Below are 26604 nucleotides of genomic sequence, written 5' to 3' on the forward strand. Positions count from 1 at the left end.
CTTATGTCTTGCCCACACAGACGAAGACTGGGGAAGTAATCAACCGGATGACACTTGGTACCTTGATGAGGTGGATCACATGACGAGAAGCGGGCGGTACTTCAAGCCTCCGCACCTAGACCAACCCGAGGCATTCGGGAAGGATAGAGAAGCGGAGAAACAGAAAGAGAAGTAGATTGAAGAGGAAGCTGTGCTGAGACAATTAAAGAAGATACAGCAGACATCTCCATCTGGGGACTGCTTATGGCATCGCGAGTACATAGGCAAGCTGTCCTATCTGCTATGGACAAGTCCAAACTCTCCATCGATACTACACTAGAGCAGCTGGTTGGGCTGGTTTTCCCGGGAGGAGGTTCCCCGGCATTGACCTTTTCAGACAAGGAACTACCGCTTGAGGGCATAAATCACAACAAACCCCTCTATATTTCCATGGAATTTAGAGACAAGTGGATACCGGTGGTACTTGTTGATACTGGGTCCGCTATTAATGTCTGCCCAGCCAGAACAGCATATGCAATCGGGTTGAAACTCGCGGATTTTGTGCCAACTACGCAGGTAATCAGAGCCTACGACAACACTAGCAGTGAAGTGATGGGGACTGTCAAGATCCAGACCCAGGTTGGTCCAGGACAACACAACATTGAATTCCATGTCTTGGACGTTCCTGCAACCTTTAACCTACTCTTGGGGCGACCGTGGTTGCACCAGGTCAAGGCAGTCTCTTCCACTTTGCATCAGATGCTGAAGTACCCTCACGGGAAGGGGGTAACAATTGTTTTTGGGAATTCATCAATCCATCCACCACTGGAAGTGTCCACACCAGTATTAGAAATCGAGCACGGCACTGAGGATGTGTTCTTATCCTGGTTCACTTTGGCTGAGGCTCGAGTGGTACAGAATATTATGGCTGTGAATGAGGGGATATACGTCAGTGCTCAATCCGTCTACCTCATGAACAAGCTACAACACATCCCCGGAATGGGATTGGGAAGGAGCGGCCGGAAGGGCGTCTCAACGTTGGCCGAAGTGCCATACAACCCTCACACCTTTGGACTGGGTTATCTGCCCACCAAAGAGGCCTGGGTGAGGAAGGGAAAAGAAATGGCTGGAAGAGCCAGAGCAAAGCAAGCTGGGAAGCCTTTCGAATTGATGCATAGGCCCATTTAGGGTACCCTGAACGGACGCTTCGTCCGGGAGGGGGAAGACTTTCCATTTTGCGGCTTCCCAGAACCATGGCTGAACGCGGAGAGGAAACGCGTGCCTGGTTTCGAGATTTTCTTCGACTTGCAACTACCCGGGGATGACGTTGTCGAAGAGCAGACAGACCCATCAGCTGAGGTTGAACAGAGCAAGAAAGTGCAGTCTGAGGATGTTGAACTTGAAATGGGGGTAGCGCTGGCAAGTCTACTCTCAGATCCTTCGATCGACCAAATGTGCTTGGGGGATAACTCCTCGGTTTCCATGATTGGGGACGAAACAGCTGCGGGCCTTCCAGCGACTATTTTGGATGCATCTATCGCACCCTCTCTCACTTGGCAATACGAAGAGGGATTCTTGTCCAGCAGCACCGGGTCAGGTAGTGAGCCGGAATCTGATTCCACCGAGTCCTGTGAGTCGGAATCAGGTTCCAGCTCGACTGAGTCTGAGTCTGGTAATCTTGGGGATGATAACCCGGATACCACAGTTATGTCCAGGTCGTCTTTCTCTTTTTCATTTGAGTCTGATGTAACCAAAATTTTGGACAATTTGGATGAACTTAATGAGAATCAAGTGACTGTGGTTTCTGAGTACTTCTCTGTGCCCTTAATTTATTGCATAAACTCAGACTTTCAAAACTTTGATAAAAACGACGAGGAAGAAATTCCTCCGGTTTTGCAACGCTTAATTGAACAGGAGCAGGAGAGATTTGTCAAACCCTTAACTGATGAAATCATTACCGTGAACATTGGTACTGAGGAGGACCCGCGGCTGGTCCAGATCGGGTCCACGCTGTCTTCAGAGGAACGCGAGCGCTTAGTCGCTTTACTAAAAGATTTCAAAGATGTTTTCGCGTGGTCCTACGAAGACATGCCTGGGATCGATCCTGAGATTGTACAGCACCGGATCCCCCTTGACCCCGAGGCCCGACCTGTCCAACAGAAACTCAGAAGGATCCGCCCTGATTGGGCTCTCAAGATTAAGGAAGAGGTCACCAAGCAGATCGACGCAGGCTTCCTGCAGGTATCCGAATACCCGACTTGGTTGGCCAACATCGTTCCAGTGCCAAAGAAGGATGGCAGGATCCGAGTATGCGTGGATTTCAGGGATTTGAACAGAGCTAGTCTGAAGGACGACTTTCCCTTACCGCATATTGATGAATTGGTGGATTTTACGGCAGGGCATGCTTTACTTTCATTCATGGATGGCTTCTCAGGGTACAATCAGATAGTGATGGCACCAGAAGACAGAGAAAAGAGTGCATTCACCACCCCGTGGGGAACATACTGCTACAGAGTAATGCCGTTTGGGTTGAAGAATGCCGGAGCTACTTATCAATGGGCCGCGACCACAATATTACACGACATGATCCACAAAGAGGTTGAGGTGTACGTGGACGACATGATTGTCAAGTCCAAGGAAAGAGAGGGCCACTACACCGCCTTGCAAAAGTTTTTCCAAAGGATCAGAGAATTTCGGTTGCAGCTAAATCCTCAGAAATGTACTTTCGGTGTCACAGCGGGAAAAATGCTGGGGTTTCTGATTATGCAAAGGGGCATCGAGGTCAACCCTTCAAAGATTAAGGCCATCTTAGAAATGCCACCACCAAGGACTAAAAAGGAGGTGCGAGGCTTTCTGGGTAAAGTGCAATTCATAAGACGGTTTATCTCAAAATTAACCTTGACTTGTGAACCACTTTTTGGTCTCCTGAAGAAAGGAAAGAAATTCCAATGGGACGGCCGATGCCAAGCTGCTTTTGAACAGATCAAAGAATATTTGCAGAATCCGCCCGTGTTGTCGCCGCCAAAACCGGAGAAGCCGTTGATATTGTACCTCTCAGTGACTGAGACCACAATGGGCTGCATGCTCGCACAAGAATCGGAGGATATGGTGGAAAGGGCCATCTACTATCTGAGTAAGAAGATGTTGGATTACGAGACTCGTTACACTCCGCTCGAGAAGGCTTGTTTGGCCTTGGTATGGGCTACCAGGAAGCTGCGGCACTACTTGTTAGCTCACTCTGTGATGTTGGTTTCGTGACTCGATCCCATCAAATATCTTTTCGAGAAATCGGCACTCACGGGTAGGCTAGCTCGTTGGCTGCTGTTGCTCTCCGAATTCAATCTAAAATATGTGACACGCAAGTCAATCAAGGGAAGAGCAGTGGCAGAGTTCTTGGCCGACCACCCAGTCGAAGGAGGTGAAGTAGTTGAGTACTTATTCCCAGATGAAGCCATTTTGCACATCGACGACGAGTATTGGACGATGTACTTTGACGGAGCGTCAAATCGGTACGGGTATGGGATAGGGGTGTTGCTGATAGCACCCGACAATTCCCGTATCCCTCTAGCCTTCAAACTCCGATTCAAAGTCTAGAACAACGAAGCTGAATATGAGGCATGTATTGCCGGTCTAGAAGCAGCCCTGGAACTAGGGGCAAGACGGTTGGATGTCATCGGGGACTCAAACCTTGTTGTGTCTCAAGCAAACGGAGACTGGAAAGTCAAGGAAGAAAAGATGATGATGTACCACCAGACCTTGGATTTGCTAATTCCTAGGTTTGAAAAGCTAAACTTTGCTCATCTTCCAAGAGAGAACAACAGGTTCGCAGATTCTTTAGCAACTCTATCTTCCATGATAGATATCCCATTTGGAATCCGGATGCGTCCAGTCGTCATTGACCAGAAATTTGCGCCAGCCTACGAGTCGATCGCCGCTATAGATGAGGTTCAGGACGAAAACCCCTGGTATTATGACATTTGGAATTTCTTAGAAAAAGAAGTATACCCGCCAGGGGTAAATGCCAAGGATAAAAGGGCAATTAGAAGAATGGCCGTTCAGTTCATCATCTGTGGGGGTAAACTGTATAAGAGAGGCCATCTGGGAATGCACAAGCTGTGTGTTGAAGCTGAGGAATCGAAGCGCCTAATGGAGGCCATCCATGGAGGAGAATGCGGTGCACACATGAACGGGGTAATGCTGGCACGGAAGATCCTCAGACAGTGTTACTACTGGTCCACCATGGAGGAGGATTGTATTAGTTTCGTTCGGCGATGCCACAAGTGTCAGATTCATGCAAACCGCATGAACATCCCGTCGTCAAAGCTGTACAACATGACTTCGCCATGGCCGTTTTCAGTTTGGGGAATCGATGTGATCGGGGCTGTCACTCCGAAGGGGTCAAATGGGCATGAGTTCATCCTGGTTGCGATAGATTATTTCACAAAGTGGGTCGAGGCCCAATCATATGCGGTGTTGAAGGCGTCACACGTTGCAAAGTTTATCAGAAACAACATCATCTGTCGCTATGGGGTCCCAAACGAGGTCATCTTAGACAATGGTTCCCACTTCAAGAAGGAAATGATAGACTTGTTGGAAAAATACAACGTGGCTTTTCACAAGTCATCTACATACCAGCCGCAAACCAACGGAGCGGTCGAGGCCGCCAACAAGAATATCAAACACATACTGCATAAGATGGTGGAAACCTATCGGGATTGGCCAAATAAGCTGCCATTTGCTCTGTGGGGCTACAGGACTTCAATCAGAACTTCTACCGGAGCGACTCCGTATTCGTTGGTGTATGGGATGGAGGCCGTTCTACCTATTGAGATTGAGGTTCCATCGTTACGAGTATTCGCTGAGTGTCCAATAGCCGAAGCAGATTGGCAGCAGAGCAGATTTGAGGAACTCATGCTCTTTGATGAAAGAAGACTGAAAGCACTGTACCATGTTCAAGGCTATCAGCGCAGAATTGCCCGGGCTTTCAACAAGAAAGTTAAGTCCAGGAATCTAAAGGAAGGAGATCTGGTGCTCAAGGACAACCGAGCTCCCATCCACGACCCAAGGGGCAAGTTCAAACCCAATTGGACTGGTCCCTACATCATCAAAGCTATCTGGTCAGGTGGAGCTGTGGTTCTGATGGATCTAGATGGCTTGGAGTTTTCACAACCGATCAACATGGACAAGTTGAAGAAATATTACCCCTGAGAGGCTCGCTAGGCCGAAAACCCGAAAGGGCGACCTAGGCAAAAGTTAGAGCACAAAAAAATTAGAAAATATAAAAACTGAGCTCGCAAGGTTGAAAACCCGCAAAGGGCGACCTTGGCAAAAGTTAGAGCGTAAAAGGAGAGTGAAAATACCCGAGTGGACCTAAGCCTGAACTACGTAAGGCTTGATTCCCATCTTCGGGATACGTAGGCAACTTCACCCTGGAGTTCAGCCGTAAACTTTTCCCCGATCAACTTTGTCCATTTTGACCATCTCAGTCATCTTTATCCATCAGCATTTATCGCAATCTCCGGTACAGTGCTATTCAGACTAGGGGCAACTTTCCGTTGCCATGCAGTGCCGCAGTACTCTTCAAACTAGGGGCAACTTTCCAGTTGCCGGGGTCTGGGGTTGTGCATCTCAGTGACAGATCTTAGGCGTGTCCGGTTCTGATCCATATCGAAAATGGTTTTGAAAAGTTTTAGAAAAAGTTGACTTTGTTCAAATTAATCTCTTTACAACTAAGACCATTTTTGGACCAAAGCGGAAAATTTTCAGTACCACAACCTTCAATTTCATTGATTTCAAAACAGGGTTCTCCTGCTCTTGCATACAATCGAAGTTGCTTTTTTGTTACATTCATAAAGAAAACTTGAAAGCACTAGTAAAGCAATAAATCTGGGGCATAGTCGAGTCAAGCATCCCTGCGCCCCCTCCCAGAGCCGGTCGAAGCCTCTGACGCTAAGCTAGGCCCAACCTGTGCCTCCTCATTGAGCCAATCCAAGCACTCGTCCGACAAAGTGCAATTGAAAGTGGGAGCAGGAGCCAAAAGTTCTCTAGTCCTCCATGCTGTGGCATATCGGGCAAGTTGCGCACCTCGGACCGGGAAAGCAGCCGGGTACTCAATCCCCTCTGGTGGGCAAATCTGATCATGACCGAATTGGCGCAAGAACCGGAACGGGAAGTAAAATACACAGTGGGTCAGACCAATTAACTGGATCCCGATCAGCCGGGACATGCTATAGCTCATTGCCGGGAGATTGAGCCAAGGACAACGCCAAGCAATGCGATCTGCAGAAAAATTGCACATCTAGTCAAACCACCACCTTTCATCAAGGGCATCAACTAGACGTTGTCGAAAGAAATAGCCTCGAGCCGAGTAGGTTGGGCAAGAATCCACGACCTGCAATTTGTCCATCAACCATACCTGGGGAGGGATGAAAGATGAGAGAATAAAGAACAGAGAGATGTACGACGAGAGAAAAGTAAGACAAGGGTTTTGTGAGAAAAATCGAGCCTGAGGGCCGAGTGATGTGAGCAAATACATATGTAAAATGGGGTGGGAAACATTACCTGCAGCAGCAGTGGACTCCCAGCAAATCTAGTCGTCTCCCAGCGATAAAAAGCATCCAAGCCCATCAGCGTCTCGGCCAGGGTCATAGCGATGCAACTCTTCCCTTCCCTCAAGCCTTGAGTAACTTCAATCAGACGAATGCTAGCTCCGCCGAAGCCCGGGGAAAGCAGAAAGTGAAACAACAAGCACAAGCAAAGGGCGTGTTGTCGGAGACCTTGCCAACAATGGTTGCTGCGGTCACCGGTGTCAGAAAAGCGATGAATCAAACCAAGGATATCCAGTTCCCCATTACAGATCAGAGATCGAGCATCATGAGCGGTGAGTCCGCACATTCGCCCCAAGACCTAGGCGTGACCGAAGCGAAACTGGGACAAGATCTCTTCTTGGCTTTCAGATTCCATCAAAACTTGAAAATCTTCAAAAGTCGAACATACCTCTTGCCCGCCAAAGCTGAAGACATACGTCACCGGGTTCCAAAACCTCGCCGTGGCATGGAGGAAAGGAAGGTGCAACGGAGTGCGACTCAGCGTGAACAATGCATTCAAGCCGAAATCCCGGAAGTTCAGCTTTTTCGGAACCATCTAGAGAAGTGATCCAAGCTGTGAGGTTTTCAACAAGAAACGCCTCCATTTTTTATGCAAAACTGAGGTGAATTGAATGAACCATGGAGCTAGGGCTTTTAAAGAGGGAAAAACACTATTCAGGAGGACACGTGTCAAAAATTGGGCGGCTGCAGGGATAAGTGGCCGGCCGGCCACCTTTTCTGGCAAGCCGGCCATTTCCTTTCTACAAAACTGGCCGGTGGCCCCCTCTCTCCAATAAATCTGGCCGGCCGGCTCCCAAAGGTGGCCGGCCATGCTCCAATGTATCTCCTTGGCCCTGTTTTACCCTCCGAGGGAAAGTTTCGAGCATTTCCATGTAACGGGAGAGTCAAAGGCCTTTATTTCCCTCTGTTTTGGATGCGTTCCGGTGCCCAGATCGTCCGGAGTACACTTTGTGTTGTTGAGTTTTGTTTATCGAGTTGTTGTTTTGATTATCGAGTTGTCGTTTTGCTTATTGAGTTGTTTGTCGAGCTGTTGTGTTTCGTGTCTTGAGTCATTGCTCTCTGTTTAAGCAATCTTTATTTAAGTCTTGTTTATTTGCGTTGTCAACGCTATTGTATTTTGCTTATTTGAGTTGTAAACTTGCTAAGATTTTTGTTATATCTTAGGAAGTTAAGTTATTGCGTCGGTTCACTACTTGACTGGGCAAAATGCACAATGCACATTTCCATTCAATCTCATTTTGGTGCAAAATGATGCAATATGATGCTAAGTGTTTAAAATACAATACTTTTTTCAAAAGCTGTTTCATTCCATCATGCCTCGCTTGTTACAACATTTTACAGACTAAGGCACAAGTTTTACAGAAAATAAACTGCCTGATAATGTACAAATGTGCTATAACTACTAGCAAAAAGATAAATAAAACAGGAAACAGTTGCGTCTGTGCTCTCAGGAGTGGGAATAAGAGGCCCTCCTCGTCTTCTTCTGCGGGACAACCTCTGCATCACCATCATTATCCGGGTCGGAGCTGTCGTCCTCAGGATCCCCCTCAGCCTCGCCTCCGCTCCCGGAACCAAGACCAGAGTCCCCCTCCTCAGCAGATGTCTCTGACTGACGGTCTGTGACCTCCTCCTCCTCCTCCTCATCGGGCTCCGCCTCTATAACATGTGCCCTGCGTCCCCCTCCTTGAAAAGGCCTGGATGGCCTAGCTCCCTGAAAAGGCCTGGATGGCCCTGCTCCGTGAAAGGGTCCAGATGGCCTAGCTCCCTGAAAAGGCCTGGATGGCCCAGCTCCGTGAAAGGGTCCAGATGGCCTAGCTCCCCAAGGAGGCCCAGGTGGCCTTGCCTGCGGCTGAGCGTACACCGGGGGCATCTGAAAATAAAGAGTTCAATTCAAATACATCAGTCCAAACATGTACATCAGATGCAGATACAAGAAAAACTACATGAAATGAGTGCATGTAAACACAGTGTACAAGTGGGGTGTGTGTCAGATGTGCTCTACACAAGTAGCCTATCAATGCAGCAGAAATCAGCATGTCATCAGAAGTATGATAAATGCCAGAAAACTAAAGGGTACCTGGATGCCCATGATAGACAACTGTGCCTCCCTCCGCAGGACCATGCCCTCGAGTGAGGCCACCAACCCGATCACCTCCTCCATGTACTCTCTGGGTGGCTGCAGACACAAGCTCAAATTATCAATGAATAAAGGAGTGTCTAAGCATTTGAATGATAAATGAAAAGCAGTAGAACATATCGGCGGTGAGTCAGGATCAATGACATATCGATGACCGGACATCGGAGGCTCTATCGGGATCGGAATCGGAGAAGTGGTCCCATACTGCCACCCCATCAGCTCAGTCGGCATATCCGGCCACCCAGGATGAGGAAAAGTCGGAGGAATCAGGGGAACCGATCTACCCCCACCTCCAGATGTACCAGCCCTGCTGGTGGAAGGGGCGTCTGCATCCCGAGCCCGGGCCTGGCTCGAGGATGGCGTACCAGCAGACCTCGTCATCGGGGTGCGAACTCCCGTCAATGGAGGCATCAGGTATGTATGACAGTAAGTGGCGTAATCCCCCTCCTCAAGATATAGCAAAGCATCACTACCCAGCATAGCACTGACTACATCCTGGGAAGAGAGCCTATCAGTAGTCCGCATACTGACTGGGGGTGCTGCGGGAGGGTCCTGAGAAGTGTACCCCCATACCTGACGCAAAAAGCGTTCCCCCATAAACCATGCTCTACCAACCGGTCCTTCGAGCAGGACCCTGTACTGGGAGGTGCCCGATTCTCCGGCATACTGAAATCGGAGACCATCACCCAAGGGTGCCCAGGGCTGCCATGTAATCTGCAGATAACAAGTCCATAAACCAATCAGAAATCGGGAATATGCGGGGCAAATCAAAGATGAAAATGGAAGGGACCGAGAGTTTTGAAATACCTCCGACGGTCGCACAGTGTCAAAATACTGCCGTAGATAAAAGAGTCTCTCGGGGTCTCGGCCGGTGCTGGCCCTCGAACACCAGTGAGTACGGGGTCATGAGGGGCCCTGCCACTTCCAACTCTGGGGCTAACGTCGGGAAATATACGTAGACCCATAACTGAGAAAAGCAGTGCAGAATGTAAGTACAGAGTGCTGAGGGCAAAATACAGACTGTAAAGTGCGCTGTGTGTGCAATGTACAAGTAATGAGGAGCAGAAATGTAAATCAAGAGGACAAAAAGTACCTCCCAGGCTCTCCAATAACCGCCAAGTAAGTCTCCCTGCCCGCGGGAGGTCGCGCTCATGTAACAGTAAAGGGTAGCCAGGCCGGCGCTACCCCAGTCGTACCGACTGACCTGTGATAGGTAAACCAGAGCGCTCAATAGATACAGCCCAACTGTGTTCCCTCTATCGGCGAACAGAGTAGTCCCGAAGAGGAACATAAGAAAACCACGGGCATACTGCTCTATCTCCTCAGGAGTCCCGGGCTCCATCTCCTCCCTCCGAAAATGGGAAGAGAACCAAGTGTATCGAACTCTCCCGGAAGCTCTGTCAACAGGCGGGCGGGCCCCCAGCAAATGTATCCAAGCGGCCTCCCATTCGCCCATGTCCTCGTCGTAAGGAATGGGCCAACCTCCTATGTCCAGGCCGGTCAATACAGCAAAATCCAGCGGGGTCATAGTCAAATCCCCAGTGGCGAAAAAATGAAAGGAGTTGGTGGTGTCCCACCATCTCTCCACCAAAGCTGCCATCAGTGTCCTCCTGGCAGGACAACGCGATAACCCAACGCAGAAGGCCCCGAACCTCGCCAGATCTACTAAATCCCGGACAGCCTCCGGGAGCTCAACATACCAATCCCTCGCAGCGGTGGAGCCATATCCCCGTACACCACGAGAACCAACCTGCATTCAGAATGAATACATGTGTCAGTATAAAAATGAACGAGCTGTGTGCCAATGAAATCAATGAGCTGTGTGCCAGTGAAATGAATAAGCTGTGTGCAAGTAAATAGGCTGCGTGCAGATGAAATTAATGAGCTGCGTGTTCAGAAGAGAAATGTGTGGGCTGCGTGTTCACAAGTGAAATATGTGAGCTGTGTGTTCAAAGTGTGATGTATAAGCTGCGTGCAAATGAAATGAATGAGCTGCGTGTTCGACTTCTAAAAACTGTGGGCTATGTGTTCACCATCAAGAGTTTGGACTGCGTGTTCAACTTTCAATCAAATGTGGGCTGCGTGTTCACAATCAAATTTGGGCTGCGTGTTCAGATTTCAGAAAATTAAAGTTTGGGCTGCGTGTTCAACTTTCAATCAAATGTGGGCTGCGTGTTCACAATCAAATTTGGGCTGCGTGTTCAGATTTCAGAAAATTAAAGTTTGGGCTACGTGTTCAACTTTCAATCAAATGTGGGCTGCGTGTTCACAATCAAATTTGGGCTGCGTGTTCAGATTTCAGAAAATTAAAGTTTGGGCTGCGTGTTCAACTTTCAATCAAATGTGGGCTGCGTGTTCACAAACAAATTTGGGCTGCGTGTTCAGAAAATCAGAGTTTGGGCTGTGTGTTCTACTCTCAATCAGTGTGGGCTGTGTGTTCACCTTTAACTTGGGCTGCGTGTTCAGAAAATCAGAGTTTGGGCTGTGTGTTCTACTCTCAATCAGTGTGGGCTGTGTGTTCACCTTTAACTTGGGCTGCGTGTTTAGAAAATCAGAGTTTGGGCTGTGTGTTCTACTCTCAATCAGTGTGGGCTGTGTGTTCACCTTTAACTTGGGTTGCGTGTTCAGAAAATCAGAGTTTGGGCTGTGTGTTCTACTCTCAATCAGTGTGGGCTGTGTGTTCACCTTTAACTTGGGTTACGTGTTCAGAAAATCAGAGTTTGGGCTGTGTGTTCACCTTTAACTTGGACTGCGTGTTCAGAAAATCAGAGTTTGGGCTGTGTGTTCTACTCTTAATCAGTGTGGGTTGTGTGTTCACCTTCAATTTGGGCTGTGTGTTCACCATCAAGAGTTTGGACTGCGTGTTCAACTTTTAATCAAATGTGGGCTGCGTATTCACAATCAAATTTGGGCTGCGTGTTCAGATTTCAGAAAATTAAAGTTTGGGCTGCGTGTTCAACTTTCAATCAAATGTGGGCTGCGTGTTCACAATCAAATTTGGGCTGCGTGTTCAGATTTCAGAAAATTAAAGTTTGGGCTGCGTGTTCAACTTTCAATCAAATGTGGGCTGCGTGTTCACAATAAAATTTGGGCTGCGTGTTCAGAAAATCAGAGTTTGGGCTGTGTGTTCTACTCTCAATCAGTGTGGGCTGTGTGTTCACCTTTAACTTGGGTTGCGTGTTCAGAAAATCAGAGTTTGGGCTGTGTGTTCTACTCTCAATCAGTGTGGGCTGTGTGTTCACCTTTAACTTGGGCTGCGTGTTCAGAAAATCAGAGTTTGGGCTGTGTGTTCTACTCTCAATCAGTGTGGGCTGTGTGTTCACCTTTAACTTGGGCTGCGTGTTTAGAAAATCAGAGTTTGGGCTGTGTGTTCAGAAAATCAGAGTTTGGGCTACGTGTTCTACTCTCAATCAGTGTGGGCTGTGTGTTCACCTTCAACTTGAGCTGCGTGTTCAGAAAATCAGAGTTTGGGCTGCGTGCTCTACTCTTAGTCAGTGTGTGCTGTGTGTTCACCTTCAAATTCGGGCTGTGTGTTCGACAAATCAATGTTTGAGTCGTGTGTCCACTTCTTAACTAATGTGTGCCGTGCGTTCGCAATAAATTAATGAGCCGAGTGTTCAGAAATTCAAGTGTTTAAGCTACATGTTCAGGATGCAAACAAAGTACTATGTCATAAGCTAAACTGTGTGTTCAAGCATGGCAAAGGCACGAAATGCACGAAAAATGCAGAAAATGAAGTAAGTACCTCTCGTGCCTCATAGGATAGGTGATGCTCTGGCTCTCGCAGAAGTAGATCTCCAGGTGCTCGATCATCAAAATCAGTAAAGTGACGAAAAATGGCCCGGGGAAGAACATATGCCGGCGGAGCATACCTCCCGGGAATAAAGGGTCGAACCCTCGGAGGCAAAGTCATGACATCAAAATCATCCCCGGCACCCGGAGAACCTCCACCATGAGGAAAATTACCCGCCATTTCGGAAAACCTGCAAAAGGAGCAAAAATGAGCCAAAATTGAAAAAAAGTCAACAAAAGTCAACTCTCGGGAAATGAAAAAGTCAACAAAAGTCAAATCCCGAGAAAATCTTCCAAATATTGAGACAACCTCACCTCAAGTGGCGAAAATGAGAAAAGAAGCCCCGAAACCAAAATTTAATCGGTTCAAAGTGCTTGAAACTGAATGTTTTCGCGAAAACAACTTGCGTGGGGCGTTGGAAAACGCATACGGAGCCCGGATCTGAGGGAGAAAATGGTGTAGGAAGCAAGAGGAGAAGATTTCGTGGCTGAGGTTATGAGCTCAAAGTGTTTGGGTGAGAGAATATATAGAAAAGAAGGTGAAAAGATAAAAATGCCCGCGGATTTGGGCAGGTGGCCGGCCGGCCACCTTTTCTGGCTGGCCGGCCATTCTCTTTTTGAAAACTAGCCGGCCACCTCCCCCTCTCCATAAAATTGGCCGGCCATGTCCCCCACATGCTCACCTAGCTCTCTGCAAATTTTGAGGAAGATTGGAGTTCCCGGGACCTGAAAAAGTTCAAAGAAAGTGCACTTTCTGTTGCTAAATTGCTCCGCCGGAACTTCAACTTCAAGTTCTGACATGTGTCTCATCATTATTCATCGAAATCAAAATGTATCCTTTTTGAATGTGTTGTAGCCTTTCCAGAAAGTGGATCGGAGGCCGTGATCGAGTCGCCTTCGCCGAAACACGCGTTTCCTTGCTCGTTATTTCGTAACAAACGGGCACCTTGATTTATGCTCATTTTGCACTATCATGTACATAACTTGCATTCTCATGAGCATACTTGCATTATTATGCACTTTTCTTGATATTACCATACTTCTGTGCTTGAGCATGCGTTGTCACGCACGTTCCTTTCTCGCATCGCGATGCATTCACTCGCCGGCACTGCGTGTGTCAAACTTTTGGAATCACATTGAATATATGTTGGTAGCTTATTGTGCTTGTTGAATTTCTCTCTTTTGCAGGCAGGATATTGTATGTACGGTTCATTTGAGGCTGGTGCGACCAGACGAATCGCGCAGGTATCGTATCTTCTCCGTGTGAGACGTGGCGAGGATTGAATAATTCTCCGCATTCTTGACTGCATGAAATGTAGTTGTTGCTTTGCATTCTTGCTTAAAACTGTTGCATCTATTTGCGAATACTTGCTTCATTATAGCTTGTTACATTTGCATGATCATTGAGTTACCTCCGGCTCTGTGCATATCGCTTTGCATTTTGCCCCCTTGCCTACGGGCATGCTTGCGGGCACATCTCTGTTTATCTTGTACGTTTGTCTAAGTCTTCGGCCTTGTAAAAAATGGGTCGTCTCTGGGCTTTGACATTCACTCCCGTCACTTGTGACTTCCGAGTTCTGTCAAAGAGGGGCAACTGTAGACACCCCATTTTTGACCGACCTTAAGACTCAGACATCACCGATTGAGTGCTCGGTGACGTTGCATATCGTGCTTGTTCAGAAGTCTCAGAGTCGTGGCCGTGAGCCCTGCCTCCGGATTTTCGAACCCTCTTCTGTGCCTTGTCTCGGTTTGCGAACCAGACTTGGTTTTCTCTGTTTATTTTCCTGAGGGGAGGGAGAGGTCCCGTAGACCATTTCTCAGTGGCCGTGGGCTACATTTTGTGGCTGTAGGCCATTTTGTCCATTTCAGAGCCCGGTTTCTGGTTTTTCGGGACCGTTGGCCGTGTGCCTCGGTTCGGGACCGCTTAACCATCTCTGTTTGCTCCAGTTTTTGGCATGCATCTTATTTACTCCCTTTTGAGGGACACTGAGGTCTGAGAGACCCACTTTGCGGTCGAATGCCACTTTCGGTGCTTAACAGGCGGTTTTCGGGGCCCCAAACTGCGCGTTCTGGCCCCCGAGCATTCATTTTGCATCGGTTTTCGTTCATTTTTGGCAAGTACCTCTGTTTCATCACCAGGAAGGCCGTAGAAGGGTGGGAGGCCAGCAATTGTTTCAGCAACCAGTTATATTCCTCCAGCGCCCTCCGACACCCGTTTTTCTCACTTCCAAGCCAATGTTGAACAACCTTGGGCCATTTTCTTGAACTTTTAACCACATATTTGTGTTGTACACACATGGGAGGACACTAAAAGTTGGTGGCCGGCCAGTAATTCCACCTAACCCTTTTGAACCCTTTTTAAAAATGGCTTGTTCTCTCTCCTGTTTTACAGTTGACAATTTTGAACCACAGGGTTGTGTTGAGGGCACCTGGGAGGACACCTATCTGTGGTGGCCGGTCATTAAATCACCTTGACCCTTTTGACCCCTGGCCGGCCGGCCATGGGGGGTGGCCGGCCGGCCACCTGCAACTCCAAAAACTGGCCGGCCTCTCTCCTCAGGGTGAGTACATTACAGTTGTATATCTGTTTTTCCCCAAAAAAATCTGTATCCGGGGGACAGCTTTTGGGGGAAAACTTGGTCCTTTTTCCCCCACTTTTTCCCTCTATTTCTCCCTCTCCTTGGTCCATATAACTGGCCTCCAGCACTGGTCCAAGGGTTGGGAAAATTTTACCTTCAAGCTTGCATATACATATCTTCCTCCATCTATCTCTTTCAAGCTCAAACAACCAAGTTCTACCACTTTTTCTTCATCACCACCTAGCATCACCACCACTACCCCATTTCCAGTAGCTTGGGGAGCTTTCCAGCAGCTAAGAGGCATCACTTCTCAAGCCAAGAAGCATCCAAGGGTTGGTCTTCAAGGGTGAGTAGTATTTCCCCTATTTTGAGCTTATTTTTGTATCATTTCTTAGCCATACATGCTTGCTATTTTGAGCTCCGGCCCTAACTGAAAGTGGCACTCTTTTGAGCTCTTTTTCACTTTTGTTTAAGGGCCTCTCACTGTTTGAGGTCCCCATCTTATACTTGCTTCATTATCCCTCTTGTATGCCATAATCTTGCATAGTATTTTTGGCCTATATGTGATCTGTTTTGGAGCATGATATAAACTGTAGATAGGCTTATTTTGAGCCCTTCTTCAATATTTAAGAAGGGCTCATCACTTTTTGGGACCTCCATGTGCCACTTGTCGTTATACCCCTCTTTGGTCCCCATTTTTTCATGATTTATTAGCCTATTGTGCTTCTATTTTTGGGCAATTTTCAGAACTGAAAACAGTCTTATTTTGGCCTCCTCTTAATGTTTCATTGAGGGTATTTCACTGTTTGAGACATCCTTTATATACTTTGTGTTATACCTCTCTTTTTGGCCATATTTTGCATAATATTTTTGGCTTGTGTGCATACTGTTTTGGGTCCGGCCATCAACTGTAAAATGCCATTTTTTGGGCCCCTCTTCAACTTTGTTGAAGGGCCCTATTGTGTTTGAAGCCAGAAACCTTCACTTGCTTCTTTGTCCATCTTTTGGCCCATTTCTTGCATGAGGGTTTAGCCATATCTGTGCTGGTTTTTGTGGTTTTCCATAAACTGTAAAAGGTCATATTTTGGGTCCCTATTCAACATTGTTGAAGGACCCTAATCTTTTTGGGGACAGAAGCTGTGAGTTGCTTCTTTATCTCGCATTTAGGGCCATTTTTGCATGCTAGTTTTTCCCTGTTTCTGTTTGCTATTTGGCCATGCTTTGAACTGTAAAAATTCTTATTTTGGGGCTGCCTTGCTTCTATATTTTCATTCCATGTACCAATTATGCATGCTTTGTATAGCTGTAAGCCATTTCATGTACCTAGTTTTGCATTTCGGGAGAAATTCCATGCATCGGGTGTCATTTCGCCTTGTTTCGGGGCTGTTTTCCCCCTCATTTTGCTACTGATTTTTGCATGTTTGCATATCATATTCCATGTCTTTGCCATGTCTCATTAGAGTGGCATTTCGGTGCCTGAAGGTCGGTTCTCGGTTTGCGTGCACGCGTGCACGCATTTCGAGTTGTCTTGTTTTCATTTGATGGCCTCCTATGTGAGTGTGGCTGAGGCTCTCTCATGTTGGTGTAAGCCCATTATTGCATTGCGTATGCCATTTCATCCATAGCATTGTGTATGCTCGGTTGTATATTACCTCGTGCAGCGTGTATGCCATTTCATAACATTGTATATGTTAGGATTGTATCTTAGTTGCATTTCATTCATGTCATGCATATTGCATCGTGTTCGGGATAGGAGGTAGCCCGGGCATGGGAAACGAGGCGCATTCCGTACTCCGAGTGACGGAACGTGTCTCAATTCCCCAGTCACCGACACTCCGGATTATCCATGATGGAGTTAGGTTTTAGTTTTGTTTTCATGTGCATTCATTTCATATTAAATTGTGCAATTCGACTCCTCGGTCATCATGCCTCGATATGCGTGATTGGTGGCACGAGGATCGAGGCATGCATATATTTGTGAAAATACATTGCTATGCCCCTTTCCTGCTCTCTGTTGCAGCAAATCAAGAATCAGCGGTCTTCCGAGGCTTGGCACGCATTTCAAGAACAGGTGCAAACAGAGGCTAATTGGGGCATCGTCATGGATTTCTGCGCAAAGGCGACCCGGGCATACATCATTCACCAGAATCAAGGCAGTCCCTGGCTTGCACGCCAGTTTTACAGCTTTCTTAGTTAATTTGTAAATTAATTAGGAATTTGTACATTATTTGGACTGTACTATTCTTTTATTCGGGACTGTAATTATTTATCCGGGACTGTATATTTATTTGGACCCTCTGTGCGAGGGCAATACTGTAATAAGTGTGCGTGTGTGTGTTGTATGTCTTCCAACCCTACGTCTTTCTCCCTTTTATTTATCCGCTTATGATGGTTAGATTAGGGTATGTTTCAATTAGTATACGGTATGATAGCATGTTTGCATTCATTCATCTGTTTTGCATGCACCGGGCTCGGCATATCATACTAACTGCATTTGTATTTCAATTCCAAAATTGAATACATGTTAGCTGTAGCATTTCATATGCCATGTTTAGAATAGCCGAGCCTGCTATAGTTGCATTTTTGCATGTGTTGCATTAGGCATTTTTGTATACTTAGGATCATGTATGATTTCTAATGTAGTTTCTGTTTTGGCTTGGAGTACTCGGTAAGTTTTATGCTTTAGCATCCTTGCATGCGTGTGAGTGACTGCCATGAATAGCATGCTTACCATGAGGCTATTTGTTTATGTGATATAACTGCCTGAATGCCTGTGGGTGAAGGTTGGGTTATTTGGATTAGGATAATTCATCAAATGTTTATTTTAAGCCCACTAGATAGTGGCAAAACCATCTTTTCTAAGCCCACCCGAGGGTGGCAAAATCTGCATTTTAAGCCTACTTGCGAGTAGCAAACCACCTTTCAAAAAACAAACATGAAATGTTTTGTTCCAATTCAGGCGACCCAGTCTATACTTGTATGCTGTGCGCATCACATAGTAACCTAGGCTAATAACCGGAATAAGAACACACAATGTTTTCAAAAATAGATATCATGGTTAGTAGAGGCCGATCTTTGATCGGGCGAGCGGGGGTGCTCACGAAGTGACCTTCCCCAATCGTACCCAAGTTCCCGAGCCGAGGCAACTTTGGTGATGACGGACACGTGGCCTTTGGCACCGAGTCAGGGTTTCCTAAATTTCCCAAAATAAAATATTTAGGTGGCAACTCTGTATCTGGCAAAGCAGTCTATGTTTGGCACTTCTTTCAAAAAAATCTGTTTTCTCAAAACGATTTGCCGGATTTGGACTCTTTGGTTCAGATTTAGAACCGTGACAATTTGAGAGTCCCGAACTGTAGTGAACCCCAAATGAACAGAAAGGGAGCTCCACCCTCCCGGGGCGTTCGGGGACGTCTACAATGTGGTCAAGGTTATTCTTTGAAAATAGTTTATGATTTCAATCAACAAACAATAATTGAACTTGGCCATATTTAATAGGTCACAATTGACAGAAAAAAGAAAATGTGGTGCAGACAATGCCCTAAACATTTAAATGGATTGAATAATAATCGACATAAAATATTTTATAGTGTAAATAATTCAAATTCTTGAAGAGTTATGTCACACCCATAGTAATTTTTAATCTATCATTGTCGATTGGCAAACACTCCATCTTTGACTCTGTCGAGTGACATAAAAAAGAGTCACATTTCTTATTTTTAAAATAAAACAATTCTCTATTAGCCACATTTTGGCTAATTAAAGAGAATTCACTACATACAACATTTTTCAACCATTGTTATTTTTCAAACCATGTTATGAAAATTAATTTTTTGTGTGATCCACAAATCCAAAGTGGATGTTGGATCCCAAAACTCACATAATTGAATGTTATGAAAAATTCATAAATTTTGATACTTTGAACAATGTCAAAAAATTCACATTCAACAAACGTGGGTTCATCATATACCCCCAAGTTCATAATTTTCAGCCATCTTTGGCTTAAAATCATGCCCTCCAAGTAAATTTTTACCATCATTTTGTGATATTTTTTTAACATTTTTTTAAAGAAGATGTTGTTCTTCTTTTTTAGTCATTAATGGCTTGTCACTTTTTATCACGTTTGGCAACACATCATGCCCCCATACGTGAACCTTTATTATCAGAATTCTCAATATTTTTTGAGTGAAAGGGGTGTTATTTAATTTTAGCCATTGATGGCCTATGAAAATTCTCCAAAGGGGGTGTTTTTTAATTTTAGCCATTGATGGCCTATGAAAATTCTCCAAAATCATATTGTCTTCATGGCTTCTTGTGCTACCCCTTCGAGTCACATACCTTGGCTTTTTATGAATGATTAATTGGCTTTTCAAAAATATGTGTATTAATCGTATGAGTCACATTATTTTCATATCTTAATTTTTCATTAGCCATTATGCCTTCTAATTTTTGCTTCCAATATAGAATTTCTTCATCAATTAGAAAAAATTGACCTTTAAGTCGATGAATTTTTCCATCACAGTAATTTAAATCTTTTTGCGGCAAATAATACAGAGATGATGAAATTATTTAAAATCTTTGCCTATAAAAAGAATTAGTTTCTTTTTTTAAGTCTAAAATTTCACTCTCGCGCCAATAAATTTCATCCTTACAATGCCAAATCATTTTTTTTACATAATTTGTCATGTCATTAATTATGTTGACAGTAAGCGGTAGAACTACCACCATAACACTGGTAAATTTTAGAATATGCGGCATTCCACTAATAATTGGTTTCCATGGGAATACTGTCACTCCATTGGCGGTTTGTATCTATGGGTGTGCAAGATGTAAGCATACCTATTGAAGGCATGATTTCATAAAAGTAAGTTTGCTTCTTCATTATCATCACTCTAAGGCCAAGTTTGGGAAGACTAAATAAGTGTACTTTTTGACTTTTTTTGTATTATGTGTAGAAAAAGTAGAGATGAGATGTTGATTGATGTGACCCAAAAAAGATAAAAAGATGAAATAAGTGCACTTTTTTAGGCGTGCCAATTTATGTTAGCAAAAATTCGGTTTAGACCCAATCGACAGTGATTGATCGACAGACTTAAACATATTTTAATAAACACAAAAACATTAGACTTTGTGGTTGATTCCTATGCCTTAAACAGATTAAGAATTTCCCTAGACGTAATTAAGTAAAGAAAAAATGGAACATAACATATTATGTATTAATTCGAATAAACTGTCACTTGTCACTAGTTATAAGAACTTAAACAAGAACAAAAAAAATTAAGTAAATACAACAATCGACAGAAAGAAGAGAAATAGGGGGTTGAAAAAGCTACTAGTTTAATCTCTTGGCCTATTTATAGGCTCAGCCACATGAGTGAAAGAGATAACCTAAGCCCATGATTTCCTCAACAAGTTCAAGATTTTCTCAACATTATTCATATCCCATGTTTGATAGGAACCATTTTGCAGATTTGGTGCTTGATTTGATCTTGGCTCCTTGATCTCAACAGCTAACTTTCAAATTGCTCAAATTGCTAACTTTCTAACCCTTCATTTGACATGTCATCATGTCATGTTCCCAACACATCTGTCATGCTACGTTAGCATGCCTGTCGAAAGAAATAATAATAATGAAAACAAATGTGGTGAAGGTTATTTTTTTAAAATAGTTTATGATTTCAATCAATAGACCACAGTCAAACTTGATTATAATTAATAGGTCACGATCGACAGAAAAATAAAATGTGATGCAAACAACATCATATTAGTTTCTGTTAGAAACACGACAAGAGTAAGATTTTTTAGATATTCTCTGAGAAAAGATATCTCAACCTTTTCATTTGTATAAATTGTGAACACATGATTAATGAATTGTCTTTGTTTAATTGAATGTTGAGTGTTCTCTCATAATTGGTTACCCAAAACTCGGGGAGTAAGTTTATGAAGCCAGATCGTGAGATATGACGAGGTATATGAACACACATAAGCAAATCATGGGTACAGTGATTTTATGTGGCACTACTTTTCTATTGAATATACCTCATATTTAACTATATAGGTGCAGCTGGTACATATGAACTCCTCTCTAACTGTAAAACCATCTGCTTCCATCCACAACCCTCTTTCCCACTTTACATTTTCATCTCTCCCTCACTCTGTTTGTACTCTTTGTCACTGGACTTGCTTGTGATAGGTAACATGATCACAGCCATATTCTAACATTATAAATTAGATTGTCATCTCTTCCTCACTCTGTTTGTACTCTTTGTCACTGGACTTGCTTGTGATAGGTAACATGATCACAGCCATCTTCTAACATTATAAATTAGATTGTCGCAACCAACATGTTCACATTTCTCTGCATGTATTGAATTAGCTAGGTCGGTTTTGTGGAGATCCTCTAGATGATGCTTCACTAGGCGTTGACTGTAGAACCAGCTTGTGGGATGAAAAGTGATGGTATGTCTCTGATTCGATAGCCACTGCCCCAGAACGATGCAAGACAAAGGCCCATGATAGCCATGGCAACTACTGAGCATGCTGGGGGAACTGCTTGACTGCTCCCAAGGAATTGGGTGGCAAGAAGCCCTGCCAATGTAGAACTTTGCATTCCTGTGCACAATGAAATTGTTCTGCAAACTTCTTCTTTTTGCCTGCCACAATTTCCAATGCATTATTAGACAGAATTTGAACACAAAATTTCAACGACAATATGCAGCATTATCATATGAAGGTCATTGGTGTTCGAAGTCTTATTTCAGAACATGATTTTTGGCGAAGCCACTGTTTACGTTCATATGAGAAATCAAATGCAAGAATAACAATATAAGCCTGCATAAATTGGTATTTGAGGGTGTTCAAGTTCATCAACAAAGTGTCTCTGTCTTCCAAAAGTGTACAACATGTGAAAAACGAGGTGAGGTCAGTAGGATTAAACCCTTATTCAACCCCAAGAGGAGGATTTGAGAGTTTGAAAACAAGCAACCGCCAATTTGAAGTCAAATGATTTCAAAAACATGCATGACCTAACAACTAGGTGAGATCAGTAGGATTAAATGTTACACAGAGCAGGATAGAAAAGAGAAAATAGAAGGGAAACATATATGATACACAACAAAAGTTTCATACTTACTATCTCTTGCTACCTGTTTCGGTAATCTAAAAAAAGAACAATAAGAAATGCGAATGAAATTCCATTAATGCACTCCATGTCCTCACAAATATATAACATCCATTCTAAATTATTACAAAAAGTCCCACCACTCATGTTTCGCTAGCTTAAAAGACCAAAGCTTGAACTCAAAAAAACATGATCGGGGCATGGGGCAACATGGTGTCACATGGATTCTGCCTAGAAGATAGCTATAAACACAAGTTGTTCATTTATGCAACGAATTTAAGCCGAAATTATGGAAACCCCTGAAATAGATCCTATCATTCTACATGCATCTGCCTCACCAAATATGCCAATTATTTTCACTAGTCTAGATTTCAACACTAGGAAATAGAATATGGTGCTTGGCTTCCCTACACATATAATACATATTCCTTGTGTACACAACCTTGTGATGTGGGCACTATACAAATGGTTACTCGACCAAGATCACAACAATTCTTGGAAACATTTTTCTTGAAATAAAAGGAAATACAAGGAGCTGTGTTATTGCACTAAATAAGTCTCACATTTGAACAAGCTGTGCAAGAAGAAAATTACCTAAAAACTGGAATTTTGGAGATCCAGTATCCCAAGGTGAATGCCACTCCATGAAATGTCAACACAGGACCAACCAATCGCAGACCCTCAATTGAAAGAATTTGGCTCCGATTAATAGCAAGAGGGCTGCCAATACACAATGAAGTACAAACCATTGCAACAAATGGCATCACAGGTTGAAGAATATTTACAATGGGTTTTGCATAAGTATTTAGCACGAGCCCAAGAGTGACTGGAACAAGAACAACCTGGCAATGCAGGGAATCTATAATCAAAACCAATTCAGGAACAAGATTATTGGATCCAATCTAACAAACACATCCCCCTAGGTTTTCGAATACCTGCAAAATTGACTTCGACATGGCAACTGCATCGACTGGAACAACAGACCCAATGAGAAGGCCAGTTAAAAGTGGAGTAACAAGAACTGATGCGATGGTGGTTGAGCTGGTCAAGAGAATGCTCAAGGCCACATCCCCTTTGCTCAAGAAGCTGGCATAGCTGGATAGCTGAGCCCCTGCAACACAAGACATGAGGACAAAACCAGCGTAGAACATTGGAGACATTTGGAATGCCCTTGCCACAAACACACCAAGAGCTGGTTTCAGCAGATACTGTGCCATAAACCCTATAGACAGAGCTAGAGGTCTGCACCATATAAAATTTCAAGTAACTTAAAGGCAAATTCAAAGTATCACCAAATTTGGAAATCCATGGCAAAAGATGTGACCTTCTAAATGCAAGAGCAAAATCGGCAATGGATAGTCTAATTCCAATCGACAGCATGATCCCTCCAAGAGCAGGGGCATACAATTCCTTCGACACCCTGCAGTTTCCCTCTATTATTTACATAAGCCAAAATTTATCTTTTGAAAAATATGCCATAGAATTAAAAACAAGGCTTAGGGAAAACAAAGACAAAATAAAAACCAATAAATATTGACCACACTAAATCCTTATCCACTTCAAACTATTTATTGCACTGAAAAGAAGCAAACTTTCAAGTACATAATTTCGACAGAAGAATCTCTTTTTAAAAGCGACCGTAACTGTTACGGAATGGTAGTGGTGGTTACTACCACCCGTTACGCCCGCTATAGCGGTATGACGAAAATTCACATGTATAATGGCCGTTTTGGTGTTACGTAACGATCGTAGCGGTACCGTAACAGTAGTAACAGTCCGATACACACTATTACACTCTTTTACAATATTCTAAATAACTTTCTTTCTCAAAAATTAAAAAAAAATAAAAACTTACAAAAAAAGAACAAAAACTCAAGTGAGCCAAGCCCAAATAAAAAATCTTATATGAATTTATTTTCTTTATAATTTTTTTTAATTTTTATTTCATTACATTAGCATGTAAAATAATATATATATAAACAGTAGTTATATTTATTTTTATAATCATTTTATTTAATATTTAATTATAAATATTTTTTATTTTGTTACTGTAATATGTTGTCTAAAAAATGTCTTTAAAAAACTCAAAAATATTTTTTGTTTATGGCACAATATTTATTTTTATAATCATTTCTTACTTAATTGTAAATAATTTTATTTAGTTACTTATAAGGTGTTGTCTAAAAAAAATGTCTCAAAAATAATTTTTTGTTTGTGGCATAATTTTTTATTTCTATAATCATTTCATTTAATAATTATGAATATTTTTTATTCAATTAGTTCACGTATTGATCAAAAATAATTTATAGACATTTAAAATAAATTATTCTTAAAGTCATTAATTATTGAAATAAAATGTAAAAAGTTCATTTTATAGTGGTTTGAAAATATGAAATATATTAGATCATACTTAAAAATTAACAAAAATTGATCAAAATCTATTTTAAACCCTAATAAATGTGATCATAGAGGAAAAAAAATATGCATATGGGTAAACTTTCTTCAAATTGTACGAAAAATTAAAAAAAATCACGGTTCTAATTAAGGCAACCGTTATAATATGGTCTTTATATTTCGCAACCACGCCACCGCAACCAGCAACTACAAGCACTTTTTGAAACCTTGCTTACAAGCCTTAAATAAGGCTAACAATACTAGGCGGTCTTGACAACACTAAGAAGATTTGAAATTTCTGGAATTCAATTCATTCAGTTTTAGATTACAAAAATATGAGTAATTGGTAAACGGAAGAAGAAGAAACTAAAAACAATTATATACAACAATATAGTATAAAAATATTATATTACAATTCACACACTTCAATATTTTATTATCTGAAGAAAATATAAAATTCCAAAAAATTGTAAATACAAATAGAGATTGGCATGAAGTGAATGAAGAATAATTTGCACTAGACATGAGCATAAGCATAAGCAATTGAAAGCCTTGTTAATTAAAATTTTGTTAAAAAATTGGTAAAAACATAATTCTCACCAAGTGAAAGTCGAAGGCTGAGAGAGAGCAGCAACTGCAGTGAGCGCGACGACGAACGGAAGCATAGCAGAGAGAATTTGGGAAGAATCAGACTTCATTGCAACTTCGGACGCGTGGCTAGGGTTTGTACCGAAGGAGAGCAACGAGAAGTTACCTTCTCTTCTCTGAAGTCCAACTTTTCCGATGAACGGTGACGAAGTCGAGCACGCGAATGCCGATAGCGAACCGCCATTGGAGCTCTTCGAGAGCTCGGTCACAAAGCGAGACTTTCTTCGCTTGGCTATTATAGAGAGAGCCTTCGATTTCGGAGTAGGAGAGGATAAAAAAAGGATTAATTCGGAGGCGTTTTGGTGCGATTTGAGTAGTGGCGTGAAGGAGACGAATGGAATCGAGACCATGTTTTAGAGAGAGAAAGTGATTTTGAGTAGTGGCGTGGAGGAGAGAGAGAGGCGGCGGAGAAGCTAGGGTTCCGGCAATTGGAGGTTTCTCACCGGCGGAGGATTGGTTTCGCCGGTGAGGACTGTGGGATGGAAAAAAGCAGAGGACCAGAGAGCGCGAATGAAGCGATAAAAGATTTTTTTAAAATTTTTTTATATTAAAATAATGAGAGTGAGGATTGTGTTTTAAATATATACGGTTAAGAATGCTTGTCCATTATAGGCGGTATGATGGTGTACTCGATTATTACTTCTATACTGGTTCGTAAATTTGCATTTGAACCCTTTTTGGGACAGTTTGACAAGAAGTTTGAAAAAGACAGTTTTTAGTTTTTAAATTTTTTTAATTAAAAAAATCAACTTTTTTTAGTCAAAAAAATAGACTATTTTCTAAAAAAAAATTATTAAAAAATAAAAAAATAAAAAAAAATAATTTCTCATCAACTTTCTAAAACATCCCTTAATTATTTATATTTTCATTTGGTCATCTAATTCATGCTTTTTTTTTTTTTTTTTTCTTTTTTTTTAATAACTTTGAAGAAACAAATATATACTATTTTGGCAACTCATTCTACCTGCCTCATTATGTAAATCGCATCTTCAATGAATGTTGCTATAAGAAAAATGTTATATATCTTAAATATTCTATTAAATCTCTCATATGGGGTGAGACACACAAATTCACATGTGTGTCAGTCTCATACCCATGTGAGAGGTTTGGTAGAATATTTAAGGTCTCTAGCATAACTCGTTGTTATAATGTTATTGCTATTACTATAATTTGGCAATGAATAATATCATTTTGTCAAATTATAGTAATGTTACTCCAATGGTCATTTGTATTTTGACAAATCTCAACCAACTTTCCTTTCAAATTTGTACGTGTTGTTTGGATATAAGTTTTTTGTGATTTTATTTTTGTTTATTTTTTATCTTTTGTCGCATTTTTTTTAACTGT

General features: G+C 42.9%; 1 protein-coding gene and 1 long non-coding RNA gene across 2 annotated transcripts; both read right to left on the minus strand.

Annotated features, from left to right (window-relative positions):
• Positions 1 to 9247: 9247 nt before the first annotated feature.
• On the minus strand, positions 9248 to 9971 carry LOC145807781 (uncharacterized). Its single transcript, XR_014351154.1, has 3 exons — positions 9818 to 9971; positions 9532 to 9691; positions 9248 to 9438 (listed from the first exon to the last, which is right to left on the minus strand). It is a non-coding gene; the product is annotated as an uncharacterized LOC145807781 (long non-coding RNA).
• Positions 9972 to 21093: 11122 nt separating this feature from the next.
• On the minus strand, positions 21094 to 25820 carry LOC114267731 (putative sodium/metabolite cotransporter BASS3, chloroplastic). The gene is made up of 5 exons (XM_028208796.2): positions 25210 to 25820; positions 23540 to 23635; positions 23151 to 23457; positions 22810 to 23057; positions 21094 to 21748 (listed from the first exon to the last, which is right to left on the minus strand). Exons 1-5 carry the CDS (start codon positions 25605 to 25607, stop codon positions 21511 to 21513), a joined length of 1287 nt encoding a protein of 428 aa, XP_028064597.2. The 5' UTR covers positions 25608 to 25820; the 3' UTR covers positions 21094 to 21510.
• Positions 25821 to 26604: the final 784 nt, after the last annotated feature.

This window comes from Camellia sinensis, chromosome 14 (assembly GCF_055761805.1).
Source record: "Camellia sinensis isolate YWXY chromosome 14, ASM5576180v1, whole genome shotgun sequence".
Lineage (NCBI taxonomy): Eukaryota > Viridiplantae > Streptophyta > Magnoliopsida > Ericales > Theaceae > Camellia > Camellia sinensis.